General features: G+C 40.1%; 1 protein-coding gene across 2 annotated transcripts; it reads right to left on the bottom strand.

Moving 5' to 3' along the window:
• Positions 1-8,847: 8,847 nt before the first annotated feature.
• MSMO1 (methylsterol monooxygenase 1) lies at positions 8,848-26,362 on the bottom strand. Of its 2 annotated transcripts, XM_047091806.1 has the most exons (6): positions 23,881-26,362; positions 17,865-18,150; positions 14,003-14,151; positions 12,798-12,924; positions 11,239-11,393; positions 8,848-9,871 (listed from the first exon to the last, which is right to left on the bottom strand). In XM_047091806.1, the coding sequence occupies exons 2-6, from the start codon at positions 18,117-18,119 to the stop codon at positions 9,676-9,678; spliced, it is 882 nt and encodes a 293-aa protein (XP_046947762.1). In that variant the 5' UTR covers positions 18,120-18,150; positions 23,881-26,362; the 3' UTR covers positions 8,848-9,675. The 2 variants fall into 2 exon arrangements, with proteins under 2 accessions (XP_046947762.1, XP_046947763.1); XM_047091807.1 differs by lacking the exon at positions 23,881-26,362 and having other exon boundaries at positions 14,003-14,045; positions 17,865-17,932.
• Positions 26,363-27,630: the final 1,268 nt, after the last annotated feature.

Below are 27,630 nucleotides of genomic sequence, written 5' to 3'. Positions count from 1 at the left end.
AGGTTTCTTTCAAGATTTAGTGTGTTATTTATTGTCTTGTTCCTTGCCTCAGCGAATTAATATGCTGATTCGTTGATTCTGCTTAAATTTTATTTCATACTTGCAGAATACCCCAAGAGCGCAACTAAAGCCCCGTCTTTAATCTAGTTTTATCTCTTCCTAGGAAGTAGTTGCTTATCTCCTTATTGTCTTCAGGCTGCCTCCCAACATCTCTGTCTTTCAGCATCCACTTAATTGACCCGCCCCTGGATGTCTATGACCAACCCACACTTGGCTAGACAGTCAACTGGGGCCGAAATAACAGCACCACATAGAGAAGGGGCTCAAATGGTACCTTGAGCTGATGGGATTATGTAGGAGAGGAAACAGAGGGCAGGAGAGAATGAGCCACAGGCACTCCGCTGGAAAATAAACCACAAGGCCCCTTGGCCATTCTTCTACCTTGGCTTGTCTCATGTATATGCCTCAGAGCAGGGCAAGCTCCCTTGTTTGAAATGCTTCTGGAACAAACTCCAAGTCACATCACGAGCTAGTGTTATTCTGCAACTTCTTTTCCCATTGCTCCCATTGCTTCCATCCATCTCTTAGTATGTGGCATATTCCTGGTCTGACCAGGTCTTAATGCATGTTGTTCACTGTACTGTGATTATTCTTCCCCTTCTGTCCCCACTCCATTTCTGGGTAACTTCTGTTGTTATTCAGGTCTCAGAGATCTTATGGGGGAACCTTCCCTAACAGCCTCCATCAGGTGTGAAAGATCCCATGGCTATGTGATCCCAAAGTTCCTTGTGTCTCTCTCCCTTCTCAGAGCTTTTTACTAATTACTCATTTAATTGACCAAAATCTCCTTTATACTATAAATTTTGTGAAGGCAAGAATCATGTCTCTCATGCCTTCTAGTGTCTTCTACTGCCTAGCATAGTTTGATACAAAACTAAAACTAAGCAAATATTTATTGACTGCATGAATATATAAATTCTTACAGAGATCAAGCAATGCTCCTCGGTTGACACTGGATACTCCACCATTCAAAAATAACTTGCTCAAAATCTACATCCATTAAACTGCAACTGCTTCCATAGCTACGGGAAACAGCCCATGGTTATGGATGTATGCAGATCTGAAAGAAGTATTGTCCTGAGCTTGAGGAAGAACCATCACCACTGCCTACTTCTGCCAGTTCACATGGAACCTGGAATATAACTCTACTGACTCCGAAGTCCTGAGCAGCTGAACTAGTCAGGACTTGCTTTGTTCCAACTTAAAATAAACTGAATTCAAAATGGCATAAGTAGGGGCACCTGGGTGACTCAGTTAGTTAAGCATCTGACTTTGGCTCAAGCCATGATCTCACAGATCATGGGTTCGAGCCCCACATAGGGCTCTCTGCTGTCAGCGCAGAGCCTGGCCTGCTTCAGATCCCCTCTCTGCCCCTCCCCCAGTCTCTCTCTCTCTCTCTCTCTCTCTCTCTTTCTCTCTCTCTCTCAAAAGAAAAAACAAAACATTTTTTTAATAGCATAAGTAAATAGGAAGTAATATAGGAAGGAAGGACAGAGGGAGGTGGGGAGGGAGGGAAGAAGGAAGGAAACTAATTCACAAAATGGAGATGGCCTCTTTCCCAGCTTCTTCCAAGGATTCCACCAACCCCAGGAATCTCCATCTAGCTATCCATCCACCTATACGTCCCTTTCTTGCCTCAACCTTCTGTGCTAGCTTCATTCTCTCCAGGGAGAAGGACTTCTACAGGGAGTTCTGCAGGCACTTTCAGCACTCTCTGTCAATACCCATACATAAATTCCCTAAGAAAGATGATGGATTCGTCGGCAGACTTGGGTCAGGTGCCTGTTCTCAGGCTGATCCCTGGAGATAAGAAAATGGGGCATTATGGTAGGTTACGCCTACATTTTTTTTTATCTAAAATCCTGGAACAAGCAAAATCTCTCTAAAGACTAGAAATACAGGTAAAGATTCATTATCATCAAAAACATATCCAATCTGTAATAAAAATTAAATAATATTATCTGTGTTTTCAGGTTTTATATAAGACTTCATAGACTAGAAACTAGAGTTTTGCCTTTAAATAATGTTCATTATCTAAATAGAGGTCAAGATTTTGTGCGTGTGGCTTTTTTCTAGCTGGATCCTTGTTTCTGGAAGACAAGCACTTTCCCCAACCATCCCTCAGCCAGAATCGGATGGAAGTCATCACCAAGTTCCCAGTCTGGGACTTTTCAGGCTATAAACAATTAAAGCTGTGGAGCCGACATGTGGCCATATTAGAAAGGAATCTTTTTTAATGGTTAAGTCTCAGAACAGTGAAGTCTCAGAGTATTTTGTTGTCTTGTGATCTGTCCTCACTCCACTGAATTAGTACTTTAGAAAACCATTCTTCCTCAATCCTCACAGTCTGGTGTAAGAAAATCTTTCTAATGTGTAAGCTTAGTGTAGTAGGTAAGCGATGGCTATAGACTGCTCTTGGATAAAATGGTAAAAATAAACCGGGGTAGCATGAACAAGACTTAAGAAGATCATCTGCTTTGGTAAACTAAATGGTCTGGGGCATAGCCACCTGGACAATCTAGTTCCGGAGTTGTTTTATGCTTTCAATCCAGCATCAACACTCCTCACAGCAGGAAAATCACTTCATTTATGAGGTGCAAAACACAAAACAAAACAAAACATGATTCATTTGGACTAAAATAAGAAAAACTGATAAAATGGATGATAAATAATATTTTCATGTAAAACTTCCATCAAGTTGAAAACTTGATTTTTTAAAGTTTTTGTGCACGAGGGTTCCCTTTTCTCCACATCCTTGCTAATACTTGTTATCTCTTGTCTTTGTGATAACAGCCATTCTGACAGAAGTGAAGTGATAGCTCATTGTGGTTTTGATTTACATTTCCCTGATGGTGAGTGATGCTGAGCATCTTTCCATGTGCCTGTTGGCCATCTATATGTCTTCTTTGGAAAGATGTCTATTCAGGTCCTCTGCCCATTTTTTAATGGGACTATTTGGTTTTTTGGTGTTGAGTTGTATGAATTCTCTATATATTTTGAGTGTTAACCCCCTATTAGATATATCATTTGTGACTATCTTCTCCTATTCACTAGGTTGCCTTTTCATTTTGTTGATGGTTTCCTTTGTTATGCAAAAGCTTTTTAGTTTGCTATAGTCCCATTTGCTTATTTTTGCTTTTTTTCCTTTGCTGGGGGAGACACATCCAGAAAAAAAAGTTGCTTCACAGTTGAATTCTACCAAACATTTAAAGGCGAGTTAATACCTATAATGTCTCAAACTCTTCCAAAAAAATTAAAGAGAAGGGAAAGCTTACAAACACATTTTACATGGCCAGAATTACCCTGATACCAAAACCAGCAAAAATGAAACGAAAAAAGAAAATTGCAGGTCAACATACCTGATTAATATAGATGAGACAATCCTCAACAAAATATTAGCAAACTGAATCCAACCATATATTAAAAGGATTACATACCACAATCAAGTGGGATTTATCTCAGGGATGCAAGGATGGTTCAACATCGGCAAATCAATCAACATAACACATCACATTAACAAAATAAAAGATAAAATAATATAACCATCTCAATAGATGCAGATAAAGCACTTGAAAAAATTCAACATTCATTCATGATGAAAATTCCCAACAAAGTGAGTATAGAGGGGATATACCTCAACATAATAAAGGTCGTATATTAACATCATACTCAACTTTGAAACTTACAAGACACCAATGAAAAAAACTGAAAAAGACACAAATAAATGGAAAGATATTCTGCGCTCCTGGATTGGAAGAATTAACATTGTTAAAATGTCCATATTACCTAAGTCAATCTACAGATTCCTTATAACATCTATTGAAATTTCAACAGCATACTTCACAGAACTAGAACAAATCTGAAATTTTCACAGAACTACAAAAGATCCTGAGTAGCCAAACCAATCTTGAGAAAGAAGAAGAAAGCTAAAGGCATCACTCTTCCTGATTTCAAACTATACTACAAAGCTATAGTAGTCAATACAGTCTGGTATTGATATAAAAACAGACACACAGATCAATGGAACAGAATTTGAGAGCCCAGAAACAAATTTATAGATACAAAGAACAGACTAGTGGCTTCCAAAAGGGGAAGGGGGTCAACAGTATGGTGCTGGATGGTAATGAAGTTTGTGGGGGTGATCACTTTGTAGTGCATACAGATGTCAAATCATAAATCCGTACATCTGAAATTTCTATATTAAAAACAACAAAATGGACTTTATATTTCTGAGATAAATCCCATCTGATAATGTATAATCTTTTTTGTAACATCCTAGATTTGGTTTGCTAGTATTTTCTTATGAATTTGTGCATATATACTCAAAAGGGATATTGCTCTGTAGTTTCTCTTTACTGTGATGTTGTTAATCTGGTTTTGGTATCTAGGTAATACTGGTCTCACAGAATGCATGTGAACTGAGCTTTAAACACTGCTGTTCTCTCTTTCTCTCTCTCTCTCTCTCTCTCTCTCTCAATTTATCTATCAGGTCACTGCCAAGTGTTTTCACTTTCTTGGAAAGTCTATATACCTATAGGTAAAAAGACTTGGGTCAACAATGATTGATTAAACATTCATCCACTTAGTAAATATTTATAATGAAATCATTTTTTAAGAAGCATTTGTCAGCGTACTCTGGTTTCAGTCCAAAATAGCTGTATTTTAATTTTATTTAGCATTCTTAGAACACCAAACACTGTGTAGGAACTGGGATGGCTACTGTGGATAAGATCATCGCTATGACAATCCCTGAGTCTCCTGGGAGATACAGACCAGCACATATCCAGTGTGCTAAGTTCTACGATAGGAGAAGTCAACAGTCAACAGTGTTATGGGAGTACTTCAGAGGAGTACCCATGTCTGACCAGAAGAGAAGAGGTTAGGGGCGCCTGGGTGGCTCAGTCGGTTAAGCGTCCGACTTCGGCTCAGGTCATGATCTCACGGTCCGTGGGTTCGAGCCCCGCGTCGGGCTCTGTGCTGACAGCTCGGAGCCTGGAGCCTGTTTCGGATTCTGTGTCTCCCTCTCTCTCTGCCCCTCCCCCGTTCATGCTCTGTCTCTCTCTGTGTCAAAAATAAATAAACAGTAAAAAATAAAAAATTTAAAAAAAATAAATAGAAGAGAAGAGGTTAGAAAATGATCACCAGAAGGGAGAAGAAATTGAACAGAAGAGGCTAGGGTGTCTCTGGATACTGAGGAGGCCATGGATCAAGTGGGCATAAGGCTGAGAACAGACAGACTCTAAGGTTACCTGCTGAACCGTGGATCCTAAACCTTTTTCCAGAATTGATTCCCAGAATGAATCTGGGCATCAGGATATATTTTCCCCCAGACAGAGATTGAAACTGAACCCAACCTATAGAAAAAGACGAAGGCTGAAAAGACTCTCTTGCTGCCTGATTATCTAAAATGGTTTCACAATCATATTTGCAAATTCTTTCCCTCCTCAGGAACTTGGAAATTTCACAGTGCATTTAAAGCTATTAGGCACTTGATTAAATATCTCCTCCTCTCTCCTGGGATTCAGTTCTCAATCTTAACAGGGCAATCTTGCTTCTTTTCCCAATGACAGATCGTTTTCCCTTGGTAAGGAAGTGTAAGGGCTGAGTAGCTCCAACTGCTACTCTGTATGCTAACAGTGCATCACCTACTCGTGAGCAGTAACCAATGCCCTATTCTTGCTTCTTACTCTCTACTTCTTCTGTTACTAGCAGATGAATTATTTTATAGCAAAGAAAGCTCACTGAATCTCCATGGGCTACAAGAAGGCGCATTCAAATCTGCCAAAAGGTTAAACAAAATTTAAAATTTTCTTTATAAGGTGGACACAATCTTTTGCCAAATTCGACAGACACGCGTGCCCTCTACACGTACCAAGCAGCATACTCCATAAGAATCTATGTTACTGAAGTCAAACTCTAAGCTGCCAGAACATTAAAGTGCAGCAGACTTCAACTGACCCAGGCAGCCCTGATGCAGAGTTTCTTTCACCTTTGGCGTGTACTTCAATGGGCATTCCCCTTTGCCCTCTGCTCTCCCCAGCATTTGCTGTTATTTACTTAAGACTTTCTCAATTGATTGTTAAAATGGCAGCACAGTTGCCAAATCCTACATTAAGGTGCTGTTGTGTGCTCTCCTCTTTTTTTAATCGATCGACATTTCTTGAACTCCTATAACATAGGAGGCATCCATCACATCAGATGTGCAAAGGATATGGAGGAAAATACAGAGAATAGGAAAATCCCAGCCTGCCCTGCAGGCAGCTTAGCCGCTCATGACCTGCATGCCTTTGATCATATTAATAACCCTCGCTGAGCCTCTGTTTCAGGCTGAGAGATTAGCATGAGCAAAGGTACAATAGTACATAGTGCAAAATAGGTAACTTTGGCTAAAAAGAGGTAGCAGCACATAGTAGCCTGTGCTAAGGAGTGATAGAGACGAGTGTTACAGAACCCACCGTGGGGAGAGTGGGGAGAGGTTGCGGTCACCTGAAGCGGGAATAAGACCTTATAGGAGTGAGAAGGAGGGGGCGGTGGAGGGAGGCTTGAGCTGGGTCCTTAAAAGTAGGGAAAGGTACGGAGTTTTTGACAGAACGAATAGCTAACGTTTATTGCCCACAGCAACACATACATACTTCACATGGAGGATCTTACTTAATCCTCACAAAACTCCCATGAATTACTATTATCCTCATTTCTACGTGAGGAAATGGGTTTAGAGGAAGAGGAGGGGAAAAGGCTTTCCAGGAAGTGAAATGACTTATCTGGAGCAAAGGAATGAGACCTGCTATGAGGGCATCTGCGGCTTTGTCTCTCCTGTTCCTGTCCCTGCAGTGCTGGTTTCAGTCCATGAGCAAGCAGCTCCTGTGTTTACTTGTCCCGTGATCCTCTTCTCTGCCACCAGCCCTTTCCTTTCCATACACAGCGAGCATGCATCTGTCCCCGGAGTTTTGCTTATTTTCCTAGTAGGCTTAAGGTAATTTCAGTTAGTGCATTTTAGCCTCCCACATCCCCTTGCTTTTGACATGTGGACTTCAGCAGTACTCTAAAGACATTTCAAATGGTCCTCTAGTGATTTTATGTAGGAATGTCAGCATTTGCCAGTACCCTGCCATTCATGTGACCAATGGCGTGCCACTCTTCCGAACATTGGCAGAGATGCTAGTCTTTTAGAATGGATTGGGAGTTAAATCCTCAGAGATGAACATACAACCCTCTGCCCCCTTGCTCACGAATGGTTTCGGGTCTTTCTCCAGCTGGGGGGATATGGGACTTGAACATGGATTTAACAGCCCTAGGCTTTACGTAAGAGCCTAAGAAATGGGAGATGTGGGACAGGGGAGGTCTCGTGACACACTGCAAACCCAGGCTTTTTTAAAGGTCTAAATGTCTTTAGCCAGGTTATGTAGAAGAGTGAGATACTAGTTCACTGGGACAACACAGATGTAACTCTAACATTCATTTTGGCTACAATATTAACCTTAAGCTTTCAAATTACTTCATTACCACTATCTTTACTTTTGGTAAAATCCAAAATAGATAACCCAAGGAACAGAATATTTTGCTATTTTCTGGAGGAGAGCTATGTATTTTATTTGTACTCTAGTCTTCTTGTTTCATTTTTGTCTGTCAAGTGTAATATAGTTTAATCCAGGGAATTTTAAGAGGTCTGGCCAGTAAATCATATTAAAATGTATTTGTACTAAAGTGTTGCGTGAGCCTTGCTTTCTGGGTAGCTACTGGTTTAGAACTTTCTTCTCAAAAGCCTGTACATAATGACAAGGGAAATTTTGGAGACCCATCCCCTGAGATTTTTATAGAAGATGCAAGTCTCCAGTGTAGTGAGCGTAGTAGCCACAAGCACGGCTTCTGAAGTCAAAAGGCTGGCCCTGTGATCTTGAGTCACTTAACCTCTCAGACAATGCCCTCATATAGAGACGGAGAGAATGCATTTGCCTCAGAGACTTAAATGAAATCATACATTAAAAGCTCATGGCAGAAGTCAGGGTATATATTAAGTGCTCAGTAAGTTAACTAGTATGAAAAGAATGAATGAGGTGAACCAAGGTGTTTAGCACCATTTCCAACAGTAGATGTCACCCTCCTCCCAAGTACTGAGTCAAAACGTCTGTGCATTCCATGCACATTAGAGAACAGAGGGTAGAGACTAAAATTTCCTACAGATAGCTTATAATTAAACAGCACAATTTTAAGTACAGCCCCCAAATCGCTGTTTGAGAATTAAGAGCTAACATTTTAAACCACGCCCACACAGGAAGGGAAAGGGATAGAAAGAATGAAAAGGGTCTTATGGTCTAGGTACAAATTAGAAAACATGGTCTAGCAGAATAGTCTCAGTTCAACTTTCTGAATCCTTATTTGAATCTCTTTATGTTTGCAAAAGAAGGAAAAGAAACTTACCCGAAAATGGCTCCATATTATAAACAACAATTTGGTAGAATTATCAACTCTTTGAGTTGAAATCTAGGTATGAGATTAAATCAGCTCTAAAAAGTTTAGTTCTATTCTTCCATCTGCACAGAAAACATACACCTTCAAACCAGAGAAAAGAGCTGTCTCAATATCCTCCATCTTATTAGCTCAATGGAATTGCCTGCAATCATAGCCTTATAAATACATGTTGAAACTGCCAAAGAAGTTCAGCAAATGAAGCACTTAAAAAAGTAGAATTACTCCTTTTATTACAAAACTTAATAATTTAACGATTTCTGTACTTTTCTTTATAAGAATAAAAAATGACAGCTGATACTCAAAACCGGAAACCAGATAATCAGACAAAAAAAATCACATTTATTTCAACAGTTCAAAGTGCAAATACAGCAAGTCAGTCCACAATGTTTCAAGATACAGTTTTAAGTATAATGAAAACTTGATCTACAAAAATGAAAGGGTAAACAGCAGAAATAAAGCTCAATTTTTTTAAAAAATTCAAGTAACCCAAAAACCCTTAGACTAAAATATTCCACTTATGACGATTCAGAAATGCCTTCATTTATGGACACCAGTAGTATTTTGCAATCCAAAAGGACTTCTCAAAGAAAGAGAATCACCCCAAACCGGTCAGCTTAGGACAAGAGTGGAGGTTCTTGGTGCGGGCTCTTCCTGATTTGGCGGCCTCACTCACACTGTCAACTGATGTGGTCCAACCCATGATACTTTGATGTTTAGGCAAATTCTAAAAAATGTGTGAAGTTCAATATGAGCCCAACACCCTGCTAAGAGTTTTTGAAACGGCCCCCATAGATTTAAAAGATTTTATAGACCAATTTTCACTTCAGGACTATGGTGTTACTGGGGGAAAGACATAGATTAATACTTCTTCCATTACTTCGCACCTTTCCGTAAGGTTAGCAACATGGCCTTTGAAACTTCCTTGTGACAATCGTCCTTCAGTACCTATTTACTTATTTCCACACATACAGAACTTTTATATAGAGTAGAAAAAGTTCCCACTAGGAAGATAATTAAAGGTTGTTAATGTTCCTTGTATCACCTGGCAGCCAAGACACGTTTATTTCTGCTCCGCAGAAGCAATGTTAGCTACTTGCTTCAATTCAGGAAAGTGTATCTTCAGAAAGGTTTAGATGAGATATTTATTTACTCGGTCTTTTTTCCAACCTTCTTCATCTTTTCATTATAGGCAATAAATTGAGAGTCTGTTCCAAAAATTCTATCCCACCATGTAAATGTTGAAGCATAATTTCCGACGAAGTTCATATGGTGGAAATCATGATGCCGAGAACCAGCATAGAAAGGGATCAGATTTAAAGGGTTGAGAGGAATGTCATAACCACTGAAATAAAAATGATAAAGATTATTAAGGAAATAAACCCACTTCAAATAACTGACATTTTCATCGACAGTCATCTGCCTGTTAACTAATTCGAGTAACATTCCATGTCACCTAAGTCACATTTATTTCCGACATGTTTACAAAGACAAAACCTCACAGAAAGATGGTACATATTCTAGAAACCATTTCAAGAAATTAAAATAAAAACCTTAATAGATCTTTGGAACTTAATTTTATATATCATGGGATCAGAGAGAGGGCTTATAGTAATGAATCTTTAGACACAGCCTTTCAAGAATTATTTTTCTTTTCTGTTTTAGAGGAGCTTTCTCACCAGTTTGTAATGCCCATAAAAGTATGTGTCCTTTAGGAAAAGTTAAATGAAAGGAGTTACTGGGGACTTCTGGGTGGCTCAGTCAGTTAAGTGTCCAACTTTTGATTTCAGCTCAGATCACGATCTCACGCTTCATGAGATGGAGCCCCGCGTTGGGCTCTGTGCTGACACCACGGAGCCTGCTTGGAATTCTCTCCCTCCCTCTCTCTCAAAAGAAAATAAATAAACAAAAATTCTAAAAAACAAAACATATGTAACAAACAAGGCTAACATGAACCAAGAGGTTACAAGACATATAACCTAACAAAAATGGGCAAACGATATAAAAGGGTTACTCAAAGAAGACAAAACACATCTACTGATGAGCACACACAGACGCACAGCCTCTCAAGTCCCTGAAGAAATGCAGATCACAATACTGAAAACTCTTCAGTTCTCTTAAGGACAAAGAGTAAAAGACTGTATCTATCCGGCTTGGAAGGTGTTGCGGGAGGGCAAGCATTCTCATATATACTCCTCCTAGGAATGTAAATAGGGACCCTTTTGGAAGGCAGTTGGGCAGTATCAATCAAAATTTTATTTTACTTGACCAAGCAATACATGACTACATTCTAACTGTAAAAATGACAACTGCCAGGGACAGGAATGAAAAAAAAAAAAAAAAATGTTTATCCAATGATTATGTTCTCATGTTTCCTTTAAATAAAAATAACAAAACTAATGTGTCTTACTAGTCTGCTTAGAAAGATCGGGGCGCCCGGGGGACTCAGTCGGTTAAGCATCCGACTTTGGCTCAGGTCATAATCTCGTGGTTTGTGACTTCGAGCCCCACGTCGGGCTCTGTGCTGACCGCTCGGAGCCTGAAGCCTGCTTCAGATTCTGTGTCTCCCCCTCTCTCTGCCCCTCCCATGCTCATGCTCTGTCTCCAAATAATAAGTAAACGTTAAAAAAATTTTTTTAAAAGATAATCTTATGACTATGAAAACAAAGATATATTTTGATACCTTATACCTAAATAGAAACCATAGCTCACCTATGGACGTCAATAGTTTCCATCAAACGAATGGTCACCCATGCCCAAAGGAAAATGACATGATCACATAAAAGCATGATTCCAATAAAAAATCCAGTTCCAAGAATCAGAGTTTCCAAGGGATGTGCATATTCAGCTTCCATTCCAAATGGAGCCTAAAATAAATAGGTAAGAATTACTTAATGTGTTGTGACTGTTAATTTTATGTGTCAGCTTAGCTAGGCTACAGTGCCCAACAGTTTGGTCAAATACCAGTCTGGATACTGTTGTGAAAGTACTTTTTTGATGTGACCAACATTTAAGCGAGGAGACTTTGAGTAAAGGAGATTACTCTCCATACTGCAAGTGCTCTTTATCCAATCAGTCGAAGACCTTAAAAGCAAAGACTGAGGCTTCTCAAGGAAGAAAGGATTCTCAAGACTGAAATACAGAAACCCTGCTCAAATTTCCAGCCTGTGGTCTGTCCTACGCATTTCAGACTTGCCAGGCCCCACAATCACATGAGCCAATTCCCTAAAATAAATCTGTGTGTATCTCCTATTGATTTTGTTTTTCTGGAGAACCATGACTAATACATAACATTAAATATATTCTAATTTATTTATACATATGGTTTTATAATATTATATTGTTTCTTTTTGTAATGACAGTATACCTAGCTGAAGATATATATAAACAATAACTGTAATTCTCAATAAAAACATTTTTGTGGGGGCCTGGATGGCTTAGTTGGTTGAGTTCAACTCTTGATTTCAGCTCATGATTTCACGGTTCATGAGTTTGAGCCCCGTGTTGGGCTCTATGCTGACAGTGCGTAACCTGCTTGGGATTCTCTCCCCCTTTCTCTCTGACCCTCCCCTGCTTGCTCATGCGTGCGCACGCTCTCTCTCTCTCTCTCTCTCTCTCTCAAAAATAAAGAAAACTTAAAGCAAACATCTTTTTGTTTCGACCAAACATCAAAAGGTCTAAAGATGTCCTTAATAAAATCTTAATAACTGCCTTTAATGGTGTTAGATAAAAACATTAAACAACTTAAACTCTAATTTTGGTTTATGCAGTTGAATTTGTTCTGCCCAGAAAAGGACACTTGATTTAGCAGACCATGTAATCAAGATCAATGTGGAACACATTGACATAACCAGTTGGACAAAGGTACATGAAAGCAGTTCTGATCAAATCAGTTTTTGTGGAGGCCAGAATGAGGTGGAAATGTGTTAATCAAACAAGTCAGTAATTGTTTCAGAAGTTTAAAGATGAAAGGTTCATTGTTTTGGGATCCAATTTAAATGACTTTAACATCACTATGGCCTCTATTAATCTGCCACATACCAACTGTGATAGGATAGTGCTCTGGCCCCAAAGATGAGTGACTGAACTATTTCATATAACATTTTTCTTGAAAATTTATAGAACTGGTTGTATGTATGTGCGTGTGTGTGTATTATGGTCTTAACATGTTCATGCCAAATAAAAAGCAATACAAACATCACTGACAGTTTCTTAAAAGCTTGAAGAAAAACATTTTGCCTCTAATAGAAAAAAAAAAAATTCTAACATACCTGAAACTCATGATGAACTTTATGAATATATTTATATATTCTTTTATGATGTAAGAGCCTATGCAGAAAATAGTGCCAGGTATCTTCAATCACTGCGCAGCCTAAGCATTTTACCAACAGCAGACACCTTTAAGATGAAAATACTGTAATGAGTATACAATAACTTACTTAAACAATCTAGATTTCTCCTTGGGATCACTGCTTGAGGAATTACATGAAACCAAATACCCACTAACCACCTGACCTAACTGGATACACTGACCAGCAAACTCTCAGAACTGATAAGTACAACGTGACTATATTATAGCTGGTATTATAATACCTCTGAAGAAGGGGTAAAGAGATCGACACTGTAGCAATTCTAATTCATTTTTTAAAAATGCACATGTATAGGGGTGCCTGGCTGGTTCAGCAGGTAGAACATGTAACTCTTGATCTCAGGGTTGTGACTTTGAGCTCCACATTGCTCCACTTAAAAACAAAAAAAAACAAAAAAAAAAAACTGAAAAAATTTCACATGTATAAAATCAGAGTTAAACAAAATCCAAAACTTCTAGGAAAGGAATAATACTGATGAAGGACTTGAACTGAGATTATTAAGAGTTAAAATCATCACTTCTTTTCCACCAAAGAGAGGGTCATAAGAGCAAGGGGCAAAAACATTTTATATACAAATGAACACATACACAACGCTTTTATACGTTAAACATATATTACAAAGAAAAGAAAAAGTGTACACCTAATAGTGGTATATCTGTATTTGGGTATGTCAGGAGCAAACAGTTGAACACAAATATTATTTGAACACAAATACTTGTGCTCAGATAATATATATGTGTCTATATGGACACAACTTTTATAAATCTCACAATTACTCTCTTCTCTTTTTATTCATTTTGGACTTAAAATGTAACAGAGTTTTTCTTGGTTGAAGCATATGGATCTGTATACAGTCACATAAAGGGTGCTACTAAAACTTCTGATGTAAGAAATCACTTTCCAATAAAATATTACATTAAAATACAGAGAGATAAAAAATGGGAACATTTTAAGTTTCTACTAATGGTTTACTTTTCTACATTGTATCTACTTCTAAAGTTTAGAATAAACATTAATCAAATGAAGAAAGAAGATCAACATTAAGGATATTTTAACTAGATAATAAACCATGACTGAGTATCAAAATCAAATCTTTATCTACATACCATCTTGGCATTCTTTCCCAATCATAAGGAATATTAAAATACTCTGTAAAATAATAAGTTCCACATATCAAAGGAAGCTGGATACAAAAGTGATTAAAGAGAAGTACTTTAAAACATTTCCACTGGTTTTCCCATGTTTCTGGTTTATCCTAGGGAGAAAAATCGTAGTATTTAGTATTGTGTCGGTAATTTGACCTGAAAATCAGAGTGAATTCTAATTATTTCTGTAATGTTTCTATGTGACCTTAATTCTACGTTATTTAATTAATCTTATATTACAGTGACTATGTTGCAATAAGCAAGGGCCAGGAATCACAGCACCCTCCCCTTCTAAATTCTTGACAACTATGGTAATGAGTTAAAATAGGTGAAGAAACTGTTCCCAAACAAACCCAGGAATAAAGGTCACAAACAAACTGGAAAAAAAAAAAAAAAAAAAAAAAAAAAAAAAAAAAAAAAACAACACCACACCGTGAATCACTCTTCCGTCTTTGCTGCCCACAGAGCCCTCACTTCTGTCAGCAGGAATTTCAGAGAAGACATGTGTTATGCTGAGATCACAGGCAGGTTCTCCCAGCTGTCATACAGACCGCACTGGAAACCTGGATTACGGAGGTGAAGTGATGCCTCCAGCCATTTAGCAGTACTCAGAAATAAGTGTATTCCCAGAAATAAGTGGATTTTTGTCATATCCAATGACAGAATTATAACTCTCTGAGCTGGAAGAACATCAGAAATGAGTCCGGTGGTTCCCAAAGAATGGAGAGCTACTGCCCACAGATGATGACATTCAGAGATGAAAGTCAAAATGAGAAAAGTGAGATCAATGTTGTAAAAATGTTCAGAAAACCTCATCAGGATATCGACTTGGTTAGCAAGCCATATAAAAAAATCTAAATTTATTCGATTTAAAGGGCTGCAGTTAGATAAGAAAAGGTGCTTCTGGTTTCATAAAAAGATGGTGATAATATATAATAGTTATTGCTTTGTTTTGCATGTCCTTACTTAAAAATCCAGACAGCTGCCAGTCAAACTTTTTTAACTAAACCATAATATCCCAAGCAAGGAAACTACTGCTCAGCAGTAGAAGCCCAGTGAGGTCTGCTACCTTGCCCAGGATCACACGGGCAGGGACCTGAACTAGGACTAACTAAAATCTAGGTCTCCAGTTCTAGTCTTAAAATTCTTTTTGTTGCTCTTAAAATTCCTTGAGTTATCTTCTCTAACAAAAAAAAGAAAAAGCATTTAATAGATAACCAATCTAGAGAGCCAGCCTCCAATCTCAGGGCCACCATCACTAGCTAACTAGCTCTGAGATGCTCACAACTCTTGTTTCCTCAACAATAAAATGAAGGGATTAGACAAGATAATTATTAATTAGCTATCTCTACTCTGAGATTATCTGACCTCCTTACTCCAAACCTCCAGTCTGTGACTGGGGACAAAATAAATTAAAGAGCCTAGCTTGGGCAAATTTTCCCTACAAATTCCATTTAACAGACTTTTAATATCCTAGCTTGAATGTGATACCCTAATTTAGCTGCAGAAATTAACACACAAATCAGTCAACTATAAAATCACATGGTTAAAGTGTACATAAATTAGTTTAAAAGATAATGAACAATGGGGGAGCCTGGGTAGATAATGAACAATGGGGGAGCCTGGGGGGGGGTAATCTGCTTGGAATTCTCTCCCTCCTCTCTCTAGCCCTCCCCTTGCTAGCTCTCTCTCAAAATAAATAAACAAATAAATATTAGAAAAAAAGATAGCGAACAATCAAAAACTCCTACCTAGTGGAACATCAGAGTTTACTGTATTTTACACTTTATATATCACTGCATCCTAATATGAAGGAATACCATTATTAGGACAATCGAATGTTTTTAGTATACGCGTCCCTGAGGAAAACTGCTAGAGAACTACGAAGACGTGATGTTCTGTAAATTTCCCTCTCACTAGTGAGCACGCGCACTGACTATCCCCTAGTCTATCCTGTTTGAAACTGCTCTCCTCACTGCCAGCAACCTTCTTCCTGTGCCCACAAACAAGGGTTTCAGGGCTTTTGCCTTCAAAATGCATAAACCTGTAATTAACTGTACTGATTCTGTTGCTTGTTTTTAAACCCTTTTATCTTATGAGAACTTGTACTGATTTACCAACACAGTTCATTTTGGTATCAAAAAGCTCAAAGCAGGGATTTTGATGGTGTTGAACCTCAAAGGAAGACAAGACAGCATGAGGCCATATACCCGCCCTTTCCATTTCTGTTTCTAACTCCACCTGTAACCAACTAGACAATTACTTGTACGGTCTTTTGCCACCTTTTGAGGTCATTCATAAAACATTGACTGAAAAAGGTCTTCTTCTCTCTGGAAAAGTGACCACCCTCTGACCAGTGAGTCAAGTGCGGAGGGCAGAAGGAGGACAGGGACACTTTGGCCTGGCCAGACATACCATGATTCAGCCCTATAAGCAAACAAATCAAGAGGTGACACACTCTAGTCAGAATCATCCCAAACATGCATGAAGACAGACATCCAAACTGAACTCTGCTTTTCAAAGCAGGCCCTGTTATAAAAAGCATTTTGGAACTTCTGTCCTTAATTTAGGGTAAGAGAATACTCCCCTTTGGGCATGTCCCTTTTTCCTTCCTCTCCAATCTTTTTGTTCTTCCCTTGGCTTAAAGTCTAGTCGCCTGATCGCCTGCAGTATCCCCGGACAGGATCAATGATGGCCTTTGCGTGAGCACTTAAACTCACTGGGAGAGGCAGCGGGGCAAACAGACCCACGGGAGAGAATGTGCACACCGCCTGCCACCTGACGGGTACTTAGTAAGTGCAAATTAGTCTCCACAAAGGAACACTCTCAAATGTTCTACCAAGACCACGTGTCCTTGAGTTTTAGTTTGGCATGACTTTTTAGACAAGTAAATAGCAAGCATTAGAAACTATCATGGGTTTGCCAAGTGCTGATAAAGCATCTCTAATAAGCTAGTCCAGACTCTTTGCTGGGACCCCTGTCACACTCTAGTTGACACTCTGGTAGAGCTCACCATTTTCCCTGTGATTAAAACTGAAAAGCAGCACTGTGTGTATCTCAACACTTTGTCATGCACGGTGGGATCTCAAGAAATTTAGTGCACTAAAACAAGTATCTAGAAACTAGGGGCCTCAGGACTTCCTCATTTGGGATGACATGAATGCTGCTCAACCACTACCATATTATTTAAGGAAAAAACAAAACGTTTAATAGCCCCAATCAAGATCTTAGAATATTAACATACACTTAGCAGCTGAGACATCAGGGGTAGGAGCGAATTGCAAATTATCTACAAATCCCCATAACTTTCCTTTCCAGCTAGTTTAAGAGATTAAAATTTCAAAGCCCAAATTAGACATCTAATGAAAAGTATAATTTAACAAATTATTCTTGAAACATTAGCAATAACAATCTAGGGCTGTGCTGTCCAATATGGTAGAACTAGAAATGTGTGGCTATTGAACGTTTTAAATATGGCTAGTCTAAACTGAGATGGGCTAAAATTAATGTAAAATACACAATCGATTTCAAAGTCTTATTGTGAGAATAAGAACATAAAATATCTCATTAAGTACTTTTATATTGATTACTTAAGATAATAGTTTAGATTTATTGTATTAAATGAAGCATAATACTAAAATTAATTCCCCTATTTCTTTATACTTTTTTATGTATTCTATCAGAAAATATAAAATTATGCATGTTCCTTCACTGAATTTCCATTGGACAGCCGTGATCTAGATTCTCTCAAAACAAAGTTATATTTACTTTTAAAACATTCCGCATCAACGATAACATTCCATTGTAAGTCCATCACACTCACCTTCTGAATTTTGTACTTTTTCATGTAAGGTATAAACTGAAACAAAAATCCAGGTAAACAGAACAAGAAATAAAGCGCCTCATGAACTATCAAAGATCCCCATGTTGCAATCTGGAATTTCGTGTAATTATTCAACATATAGTTCCAAGCATTTTTAAATGGTTCTTGTAGAGGGTTCTCAGGTAACAGTGAATCTACATACTCCACAGCCAAGGATGCCGAACTAAAGATGCTGATACTTTCATTTGTTGCCATTTTTCAAATCTCTGCAGAAAGCCTTAGAATTCTGTAAAAATAGACAAATAAATAAATACATAAAACAGTGAAATTCCAGCAAAATAATTTTTAAAATTCATCTTCTGATAATTTTTAAAACAAAAAATAGTAAATAAGTACCAATTCTCAGATCCTAAACATGTGATTAAAAAAAAAAAAAAGTCAACTACTAGATGTCCTCACCATGTCCATTTGAGGACACTGATTTAAAAGCCACACGTTAAGTTTCAAGAGCAAGATCTAAAAGAACACTGGACAAAGAATTTCAGACTATATTTATTGATTTTTTTTCAATATATGAAATTTATTGTCAAATTGGTTTCCATACAACACCCAGTGCTCATCCCAAAAGGTGCCCCCCTCAATACCCATCACCCACCCTCCCCTCCCTCCCACCCCCCATCAACCCTCAGTTTGTTCTCAGTTTTTAAGAGTCTCTTATGCTTTGGCTCTCTCCCACTCTAACCTCTTTTTTTTTTTTTTTTCCTTCCCCTCCCCCATGGGTTTCTGTTAAGTTTCTCAGGATCCACATAAGAGTGAAGACATATGGTATCTGTCTTTCTCTGTATGGCTTATTTCACTTAGCATCACACTCTCCAGTTCCATCCACGTTGCTACAAAGGGCCATATTTCATTCTTTCTCATTGCCACATAGTACTCCATTGTGTATATAAACCACAATTTCTTTATCCATTCATCAGTTGATGGACATTTAGGCTCTTTCCACAATTTGGCTATTGTTGAGAGTGCTGCTATGAACATTGGGGTACAAGTGCCCCTATGCATCAGCACTCCTGTATCCCTTGGGTAAATTCCTAGCAGTGCTACTGCTGGGTCATAGGGTAGGTCTATTTTTAATTTTTTGAGGAACCTCCACACTGTTTTCCAGAGTGGCTGCACCAGTTTGCATTCCCACCAACAGTGCAAGAGGGTTCCCATTTCTCCACATCCTCTCCGGCATCTATAGTCTCCTGCTTTGTTCATTTTGGCCACTGTGACTGGCGTGAGGTGATATCTGAGTGTGGTTTTGATTTGTATTTCCCTGATAAGGAGCGACGTTGAGCATCTTTTCATGTGCCTGTTGGCCATCCGGATGTCAGACTATCTTTAAAGAGACTTTTCAGTGTGGTCTCCTTGGAAAAACTTGTAATTTCAATTAGCAATAATGGAGTTTGAGTGTCACTTAAAACCAAAAAACAAACAAACAAAACAAAACAAACAAGAAAACATCTGCCAAATAAGACTACATAAAAATTAAATACTTCTGACTGGGGAATAAATAATTATAAGTAAAGTCAAAGATCAAATGACAAACTGGAAAAAATATTTCCAACACTCATGACAAAAGGCTGCCAAGTGTGCTTTAAAGAAAGACTAAAAACCCAACAGAAAAATGACAAAAGACATTCCCAAGGAGTTCATGGAAAAATAAATATAATACAAATGTTCACTAAACAAATATGCAGCTCAGTTCCACTCAAAGAAATACATCCTAAACCAAAAATCTTTGAAGTTTCATGGTGCTCAGGACCCAGTATTGGTAACACACTTTGGGGAAACAGGCATCATTATACATTGCTAATGGAAGGATTAGTATGTCTGAGGAAAAATTCACAATATTTGTCACAATTAAAAATAAATACACCCTTTGATCCAGCAATTTTCTTACTCAGGTACAAAGACAGTGACACTAAGACTGAAAGAAGCATTGCTTATAGCAGCCAAAACAAAGAAAAAAGAAAAACAACATAAATAAGTCCATCAACAAGAAAGGAGTTAAATAAACCCTAAGTCCTTTCACAGGCAATTATACAGCCACTTAAAAGAACAAGGAAAATCTGTATGTTCTTCATAGAAGGATGTCTAAGATACATGTCTAAGATGTTAAATGAAACAGCAAGTTGCAGAATAATACCCATAAACAAGAGCCCCCCCACTTTGTTTCTGTGAAAACGTTAGATATTTATCTGTGTGCGTGCACACGTACACACACACGTACACACATACACACACACACACACACGATGTATGGAAGGATATCCAGGAAACAATTGAGAGTGGTGACCTTTAGAGGAAGAGATCAAGAGGAAAAGATGCACACTCTTGTCCATGTGCACACACGGGATGAGGGGTGGTGAGGCAGGAGGAGAAAAATTCTACTTTCCATTTTATACCTTTTTGCAATTATAATTTTCTCATGAATATACTTTACCTATATAATAAATAAGCATAATGGGTCACGAAATCAAAAAAGAAAAACTTACAAATAATGTTACTCTCCTTAAAATGTTCCCTGTTGTTCCTAATGTGCAAATTATGAAGGACAACTTTAAAGACAAACTGTTTAAAGCCTCAGAAGCATTCTTTTTTTTTTAATGTTTATTTATTTTTGAAGCAGAAAGAGAAAGACAGTGTGAGGAGAGGAGGAGCAGAGAGAATCCGAAGCAGCTCCAGGCTCTGAGTTGCCAGCACAGAGCCCGACACGGAGCTAGAACACGAACGGTGAGATCATGATCTGAGCCGAAGTCGGACGCTTAACCCACTGAGTCACCCAGGCGCCCCAGAAGCACTCTTAATAGTGCTCAAAATGCCCCACTCCTAATGCTGACCTCTCACTGTGCCTCATAGAGGATACTGGGGAGCTCAGTCAACTTGCTCAGGTCTCTGAATTCACTTTGTATCCTTAGTTCTTTTGTCCTACTCATTCTCAAATGGCTTATACTCTGGAACTACAGTTACATCCTGGCCATTCCAACCTCAAAATTTCTCTTTTCTCACTCACCCTCTCTGGGAATGACTAGTGTTTTGTTCCCTTCTTACCTTAAGAACTAGTCTGTCACTTATCCTTTCTTACTTTTCATCTTGCCCTCTTCACTGAGTCCATTCCTTCAAGTTTAGAAAACATACTCATGTCTTCACACTCGTACTTTCACAAGAAAGTCTTCCTTTCTTGTGAAAAGTCTTCCTAACCTGTATCCCCCACTTCCCCAAGCCACTGTCCCACTTTTCTTCTTTGAACCAACCTCTTTTTTCTCTAGGGAGAAATCAACAAAAAGCCTCTCCCTGCTTTGTTCGCATCCAAACACGTCACTCAACCACTTGCAATCTAGCTCCCATTCACTCCAAGGTGTCTTCAGTCTCCTAACTCACAAGATAAAAGTCATTCCAATCCTCATTTTTCATGAAATCATCACCAAATTTGACAATGCTTAACCAACTTCACTTAGTAGCTGTGTGATGTTAAGCAAGTTATAGAACCTCTCTGAACCTCAGTTTTATCATCTGCAAAATGTACAGAATAGTAACTAGAAGGTGGGATCCTTTCATAATATATGTGTATGTTTATATATATATATGATATATATATCATATATATCTCATTTATATATATATCTCATATATGATATATATAGAGAGAGATACACATATCACTACAATGTACACCTTAAATATCTTACCTGTCAATTATACCTCAATAAAGCTGAAAAAAGAAAAACAGTTTTAATGAGTCCAAGACATAATACACGTGAAGTACTTAACTTAGGACCTGACACACAGTAGCTAACAATAATTGAGCACTTCCTATATGCCAGGAACTGTGTTCTAAGAGCGCTACATGCTCTTTCTATATTAAAGACTTTAATCCTTCACAAAGCAGGTGATTTTATTATTTCCATCTTATAAATGAAAAACTGAGGTTTAGAAAGAGTAATCAACTTTTTTTTAATGTTTATTTATTTTTGAGACATAGAGAGCATGGGGGGCGGGGAGCAAAGAAAGAGGGAGACACAGAATCTGAAACAGGCTCCAGGCTCTGAAAGGTCAGCACAGAACCCAATGCGAGGCTCGAACTCACAAACCGTGAGATCATGACCTGTACCGAAGTTGGACATTCAACCAACTGAGCCACCCAGGTGCCCCAGAGTGAGCAACTTTCTTAACCCAAGTTACAAAAATACTAAGTGGGGGAGACTATGCTCTCATCCACTATGGTCTATTGTAATCATCAATAATAAAGCACACAACAGGGGAGCCTGGGTGGCTCAGTCGGTTAAGTGTCCGACTTCAGCTCAGGTCATGATTTCAGTTGGGGGGTTGGAGCCCCGCGTCGGGTTCTGTGCTGACAGCTTGGAGCCTGGAGCCTGCTTTGGATTCTGTGTCTCCCTCTCTGCCCCTCCCCTGTCTCCTTCAAAAATAAATAAACATTGGGGCGCCTAGGTGGCTCAGTCGGTTAAGCGTCCGACTTCGGCTCAGGTCATGATCTCGCGGTCTGTGAGTTCAAGCCCCGCGTCGGGCTCTGTGCTGACAGCTCAGAGCCTGGAGCCCGTTTCAGATTCTGTGTCTCCCTCTCTCTCTGCCCCTCCCCTGTTCATGCTCTGTCTCTCTCTGTCTCAAAAATAAATAAACGTTAAAAAAAAAAATTAAAACAAAAAACAAAAATAAACATTAAAAAAATTTTTGCTAAAAATAAATTATCTATAGTATCTATAGTCTTTCTGTCCCTAGCCCTTTCTCCTAAACTCCAGGTTCTGATTATCTAAAACTCTACCGGCCATCTTCAATTACACAGTTCAGAGTTCCATCAAACTCACCATGCCCCCAAATTCGGCCAACTGCTCCCTGTAACCCTGCCCAAATATTCTATCTTCCTTAACCTCTAATTTGGTGAACTGCACCATCATCTACTTAGCCATCTCTGAAAGAATGTTCCCGGTCTCTCCTCTGCTGCCTAGGTCAAGCCTTCAAACTTACCCCCAATTTAGAGACTTGGTGTAATTCAGGGGTTTACTCTCCCAACACAAGAAAGGAGAGTGGATACATCTTTGCCAAATGAACAAAACCAAAAAACTAGGAATTAAATTTAAGGAGAGGGGAGGGGAAATAAAGAGTTCTTTTCCCTTTTCTTATCCTTGTGCAACCTGATTGGGAGCCTGCTCCATTCTCAGGAAGAAAAAAAAAAAGAGTTATCTGTGTATTCTCTGAGAAACTCTGAAGTTTGGCTGAGCACGGTCGGCCAGTGTCCGTCCTTTGGCCCATATACCTTGGCTGAGCCCGGACTGCAGCAAACAGTTCCCTCATTGGCTGGCGTTGTCCAATCTCTTAGCTTGCCCTCCTTAAACACTACCTTTAAGGTACAACGGCAGGGTCTAGCTAAACAGCAGAGTTAACCCCCTTCTTTAAAAAAGATGTCAAGGGAATGCATCCCTGAAAGATAAAAACCAAGGCCCTGAGCGAGGCGAAACAGGCCCTGCCAGGCCTTCACTCTTCACCTCTCTTATCTCCCACCTTCCTGCTGTATTCTCACACTTCACGTGTAACGGGCACAACACTCCCTTGTCGGTAACGTCCGCCATCCAACTCCTATTCATCCTTCAGTGACCTCCTCTCAGACGCCCTTCCCAACCCCACTACCTCCACTGCACATACGCAAGAGACCTTATCTCCCCAGTAGTGCTTCTGCTTTTGCAAAACTTTCATCACTCCTTCACCCTGTGAACTATCTCCTAATATATCCCGTCTTCGGATGACTGTAAACTTTTAAAGGGCAAGAACCATGCCCCAGCCTAAATTCATCATTTGAGATTCCACACGGCTTTCACCTGTTCCCCTTGCCTTCCGTCCTCACAGCGGGCGCTGGCGCCCTGCGAGCGCGCATCCACGGCCGACCCCGCTCCCCTCAATACCACGGAGCAGCTGGCCGGAGCCCGCCCGCTCCCCCTTCCTGGCCTACCAGTCTCACCTGGACGACCGCGCGGGAACTGCGGGCCACCGTCACCCAGACTCCACCAGGTGCTGCACCTTCGGAACCTGCCTTTCCGGCTCGAGGGTGGAGCTAAGAGCCCGAGGCGGCTTCTTTTGCTGTTATTGGCTTGCGAGGGCTCCCAACCCTCCTTCTCCGCGCTGTGATTGGTCCTTGCAGTAGGCGGACTCGTGTGACTCGCGTGAACAAATCCCTGGCGGTCCCAGCCATTGGCTCTGCGAATGGAGTGAGGATAGTGAGACCGAGGCTTCTAGCCAGTAGCCAGCGCCGCAGCGCGCCTGGAGGCGGGGAAGCGCGAGGACGCGTGACGGCGTGAGGGGGCGGACACTACCACCACCAGAGAGCCGCCGCAAGGAGTTGCCTTGGCAACCGCGGTTCTTGAAGCGTTGCTGCCGGCGCCCGCGCAGTCCCTGGATGAGGGTACCAGGCTGCCCTCCGCGCGACTTTAAGATGTGACTTGTGTAGCAGTCGCTTGGCAAAAACCTGGGAAGAAAAAGTATAAATGAGTTTTAAGATCTGTTTTGACGGTTTCTTTACAGACAGCCTTGCCTCCCTCTGCTCTACCTTGGATCCAGATCATTCTTCTTCCTTGTTTCCCCAGCCCCAGTGTCCCTTAATAACCCCCCTATATATGGAAGATGGAGAATTTCAAACGCAATATACCTCCTGTGATCATCTAAAGAGTTATGCTTACCCCCATTTTCAGATGAGAAAACACGAAGCTCAGAAAAGTTTAGCAAATGGTTTGACTTGGCAGACGGCTGCTCCCTGGGGTGTTTAGGCGTCAATCTAGCCCATAGGCCATGACCTGAGAACGCCCACGTGGTGTACGTGGTGTAATCCAGGTGTGGGACAGACTGGGGCAGAGAGCTTGATGCGCTTACAACTTTTCGGGAGCCCTAGCCTCGTCTCTGCCCTGTGCCAACAGTAAAATACTTGTGTACGAGGCAATAATAGTCGTGTGTACAGATGGTGTAATAGTATACGAATTTAAACAGGGCCTTCTAAAAATTCGCACAAAGGCACCCTTTGGGCTAGGTGAAGGCATTTGCTCTTCAGTAGTTTCTGGAAACAGGATGCCGTTGTTTCTCTCAGGGCTATGCTCAAACTGGTTCTTCTGCCTTAAGTACTCAGCCATCTCTTCCCTTACCCATCACCCATCAACTCAGGCACTATCAGCCTGAGGAAGTCCCTTTTTGGTGGATGTCTCTCGATAAGTTCAGTGACTCTCTCGTCTAACTGTCCCATGTCTGACAACCACATTCTCTGTAAAGTATCAGGACACCGAGGTCAAATCAAATGAAAAGCAAATGGATCTGCCCTTTTCGTGGTCAGAACCCTGTAGGACGCCTGTGCAGGCAGGTGAATGGTGTCCTGGAATGGATGCTGTGGTGCACCACCCAAGTCCCCCTCTTCAGGACTGAAGCAGGCATTTAGCTTCTGAGTGTTGGCAAAGATAGCCACCTCTCCCCACTGGCACATCCCCTTTCCATGGGACCGGAGTCCAGTGACTGGATGATGCTGCAGTACAAAAGCACAGCCCCTCATCCTAATTTAGGACTACTTTGCTTGTCCAGCCCAGCTCCAGAGATCCCCCCTCTTATTGGCTGAGGTTACCAGGCTTCCTCAATTAGCAGTGTGCTCTTGGGTAACTTCTCAAAGTCTTACCTAGTACATCTGTAAAATGAGTATTGTAACAATACCTACATCTCATTTGCACAAGTATCTGGAACACAGGAAGTGTTCAGTAAAGTGCTTACTGACCATTTCAGATCATATCTACCATAGTAGATACATTTTCTAAATCGGAACAGGTGTATGTATTGGAGGGGCCAAATTATTATTTTAAATCTTAGACATTTAGGGCTGAAAGAAAATACAGATATGGCAGCCAACTCAGTTATTTCCCTACAATGAAGAAGTGGGACGTTCAGAGAAGATCAACGAAGGCGGTAATTTATCGAGGGTCCTCTGTATTTCAAGCTTATTATAACACACATCATTTCTTTCAAATCCCACAATAACCTTGTGACACAGGCACTATTGTTGCCATTTTAGAGAAGACAAAATAACAGTCAGAGGTTAAGTAATGTGTTTAAAGTCACAGCAAGCAGCTGTTGGAGAGGGATATAAATTTAGAGCCACCTTCTGATTCTTATGCCCATGGGTTTTCCAGTACACATCTTTTTCTTCTTTAGAGTCATGAGGCCAGGGTTGGAACCCCAGTCTTGATTCAGTGTGATTCCACTCTCCCCTGTAACCTCCTCTTCCAACTGAGGCACTGGCAGCCATACAAGCCAATAGGAGGCAATTTGCTCAAGATCAAACTGAAACAAGAGGCAGGCATAGCACATCAATGTGTATTATGCTACCCTTGTCTCTAATAAAATAAGTCTCATAACTTGGGGTGCCTGGGTGGCTCAGGCAGTTGAGCATTTGGCTCTTTCTTTCAGCTCAGGTCATGATCTTATGGTTCGTGGGATGGGGCTCTGTGCTGACAGTGCAGAGCCTGCTTGGAATTCTCACACCCTCCCACTCTCTCCCACTCTCTCTGCACCTCCCCCTTCTCTCTCTGTCTCTCTCAAAATAAACAAAAAAAGTCTTATAACTCATCAGCAGCTAAGATTATGAATACCCAGGACCTCATGCTCTAAGAGATGATAAAAACCAGGAATCATATGCCAGAGTCTAAAGGAACTCCTAGCAGTATGCACCCCATCCACCATACCCTTGCCACCAGTGCATTTGGCCAAGAAAGCAGAGATCCACACAAAGCAGGAAGCAGATTTCCTTCCCAATGCAGATGCTCAAATCTAGTCTTGAACTCTGCTCAAACCTGGTGCTGTTTCTCTGGTAGGATTTCTAACATGCCTCCCTGTCTTAAGTTCTGCTCTTTTTTGTACAATAATAGAACATACCAGGAATGGTCTTCTATGCCTTTTTAAAAAGGGGTGGGGGGGGTGTTCCAAACTGGAAAGACAGAGAGGCATGGGGGAACAGGGTACATCCAAAGCCTCTGAAAACAGTTATGAATCCACCCACTGACAAAACGTGGCAAAACAACTTTATAGTATAGCTATTAAAGCTTCAAAGGAAGTAAAGACAAAGTAGTGTTTGACATTTTAAGTATTTAAGTCTTTGTTACCTTAATAGATTGCATTAAGAAAAGCTTACACATTTTTTAGATAAGTCTAATAATGCACAGAGAGTTTCATAGAATATTAGTGTTTGGAAGCGATCAGGAAAGATAATGACACACATTTTCCTTGATGCCACTGTTGGAAACAGCTAATAGTGCTCTAAGTTCATTAGATCCTCAACATGTTTGTTGACAGTGGATGTGCTTGGAGCCACACTAATGCAGAAATTCACTTTTTCATATGGTAAGCAGAGGCCTTTTCTTTTTCTGATTAAGTTCTTTATATTTCCATTTATAATTGGAAGTTCAAGTGAGTATTAAATATGGTTCTGTTTAAATTTCAGTACTCTGTATTAAACTAAATGGAAATTTTATCACAGGTATAATTCTTTCCTCTTGGTTATCCATTGTTCTGGCTAACGTTCTATGCTAACCTTTTAAATTCCTCTTCTGAGGCACAGCCACCATATCCCATCACACTTTCTCCTTCCCATTCCCCTCCCCACTCATCCTTCCCCTCTTCCCCTTCCCGTCTCCTTCCCTCCCCCTCTTGTACCCTGTCAGGGGTCCACAACCTCAGCTGTCCATCT

The sequence above is a fragment of the Lynx rufus genome, unplaced genomic scaffold (assembly GCF_022079265.1).
Source record: "Lynx rufus isolate CCGP_SWC_20201006 ecotype Redwood Valley unplaced genomic scaffold, mLynRuf1.p SCAF_3, whole genome shotgun sequence".
Taxonomy (NCBI): Eukaryota; Metazoa; Chordata; class Mammalia; order Carnivora; family Felidae; genus Lynx; species Lynx rufus.
The sequence above is the reverse complement of the archived record's forward strand: the minus strand, read 5'-3'. Positions and strand labels throughout refer to the sequence as shown.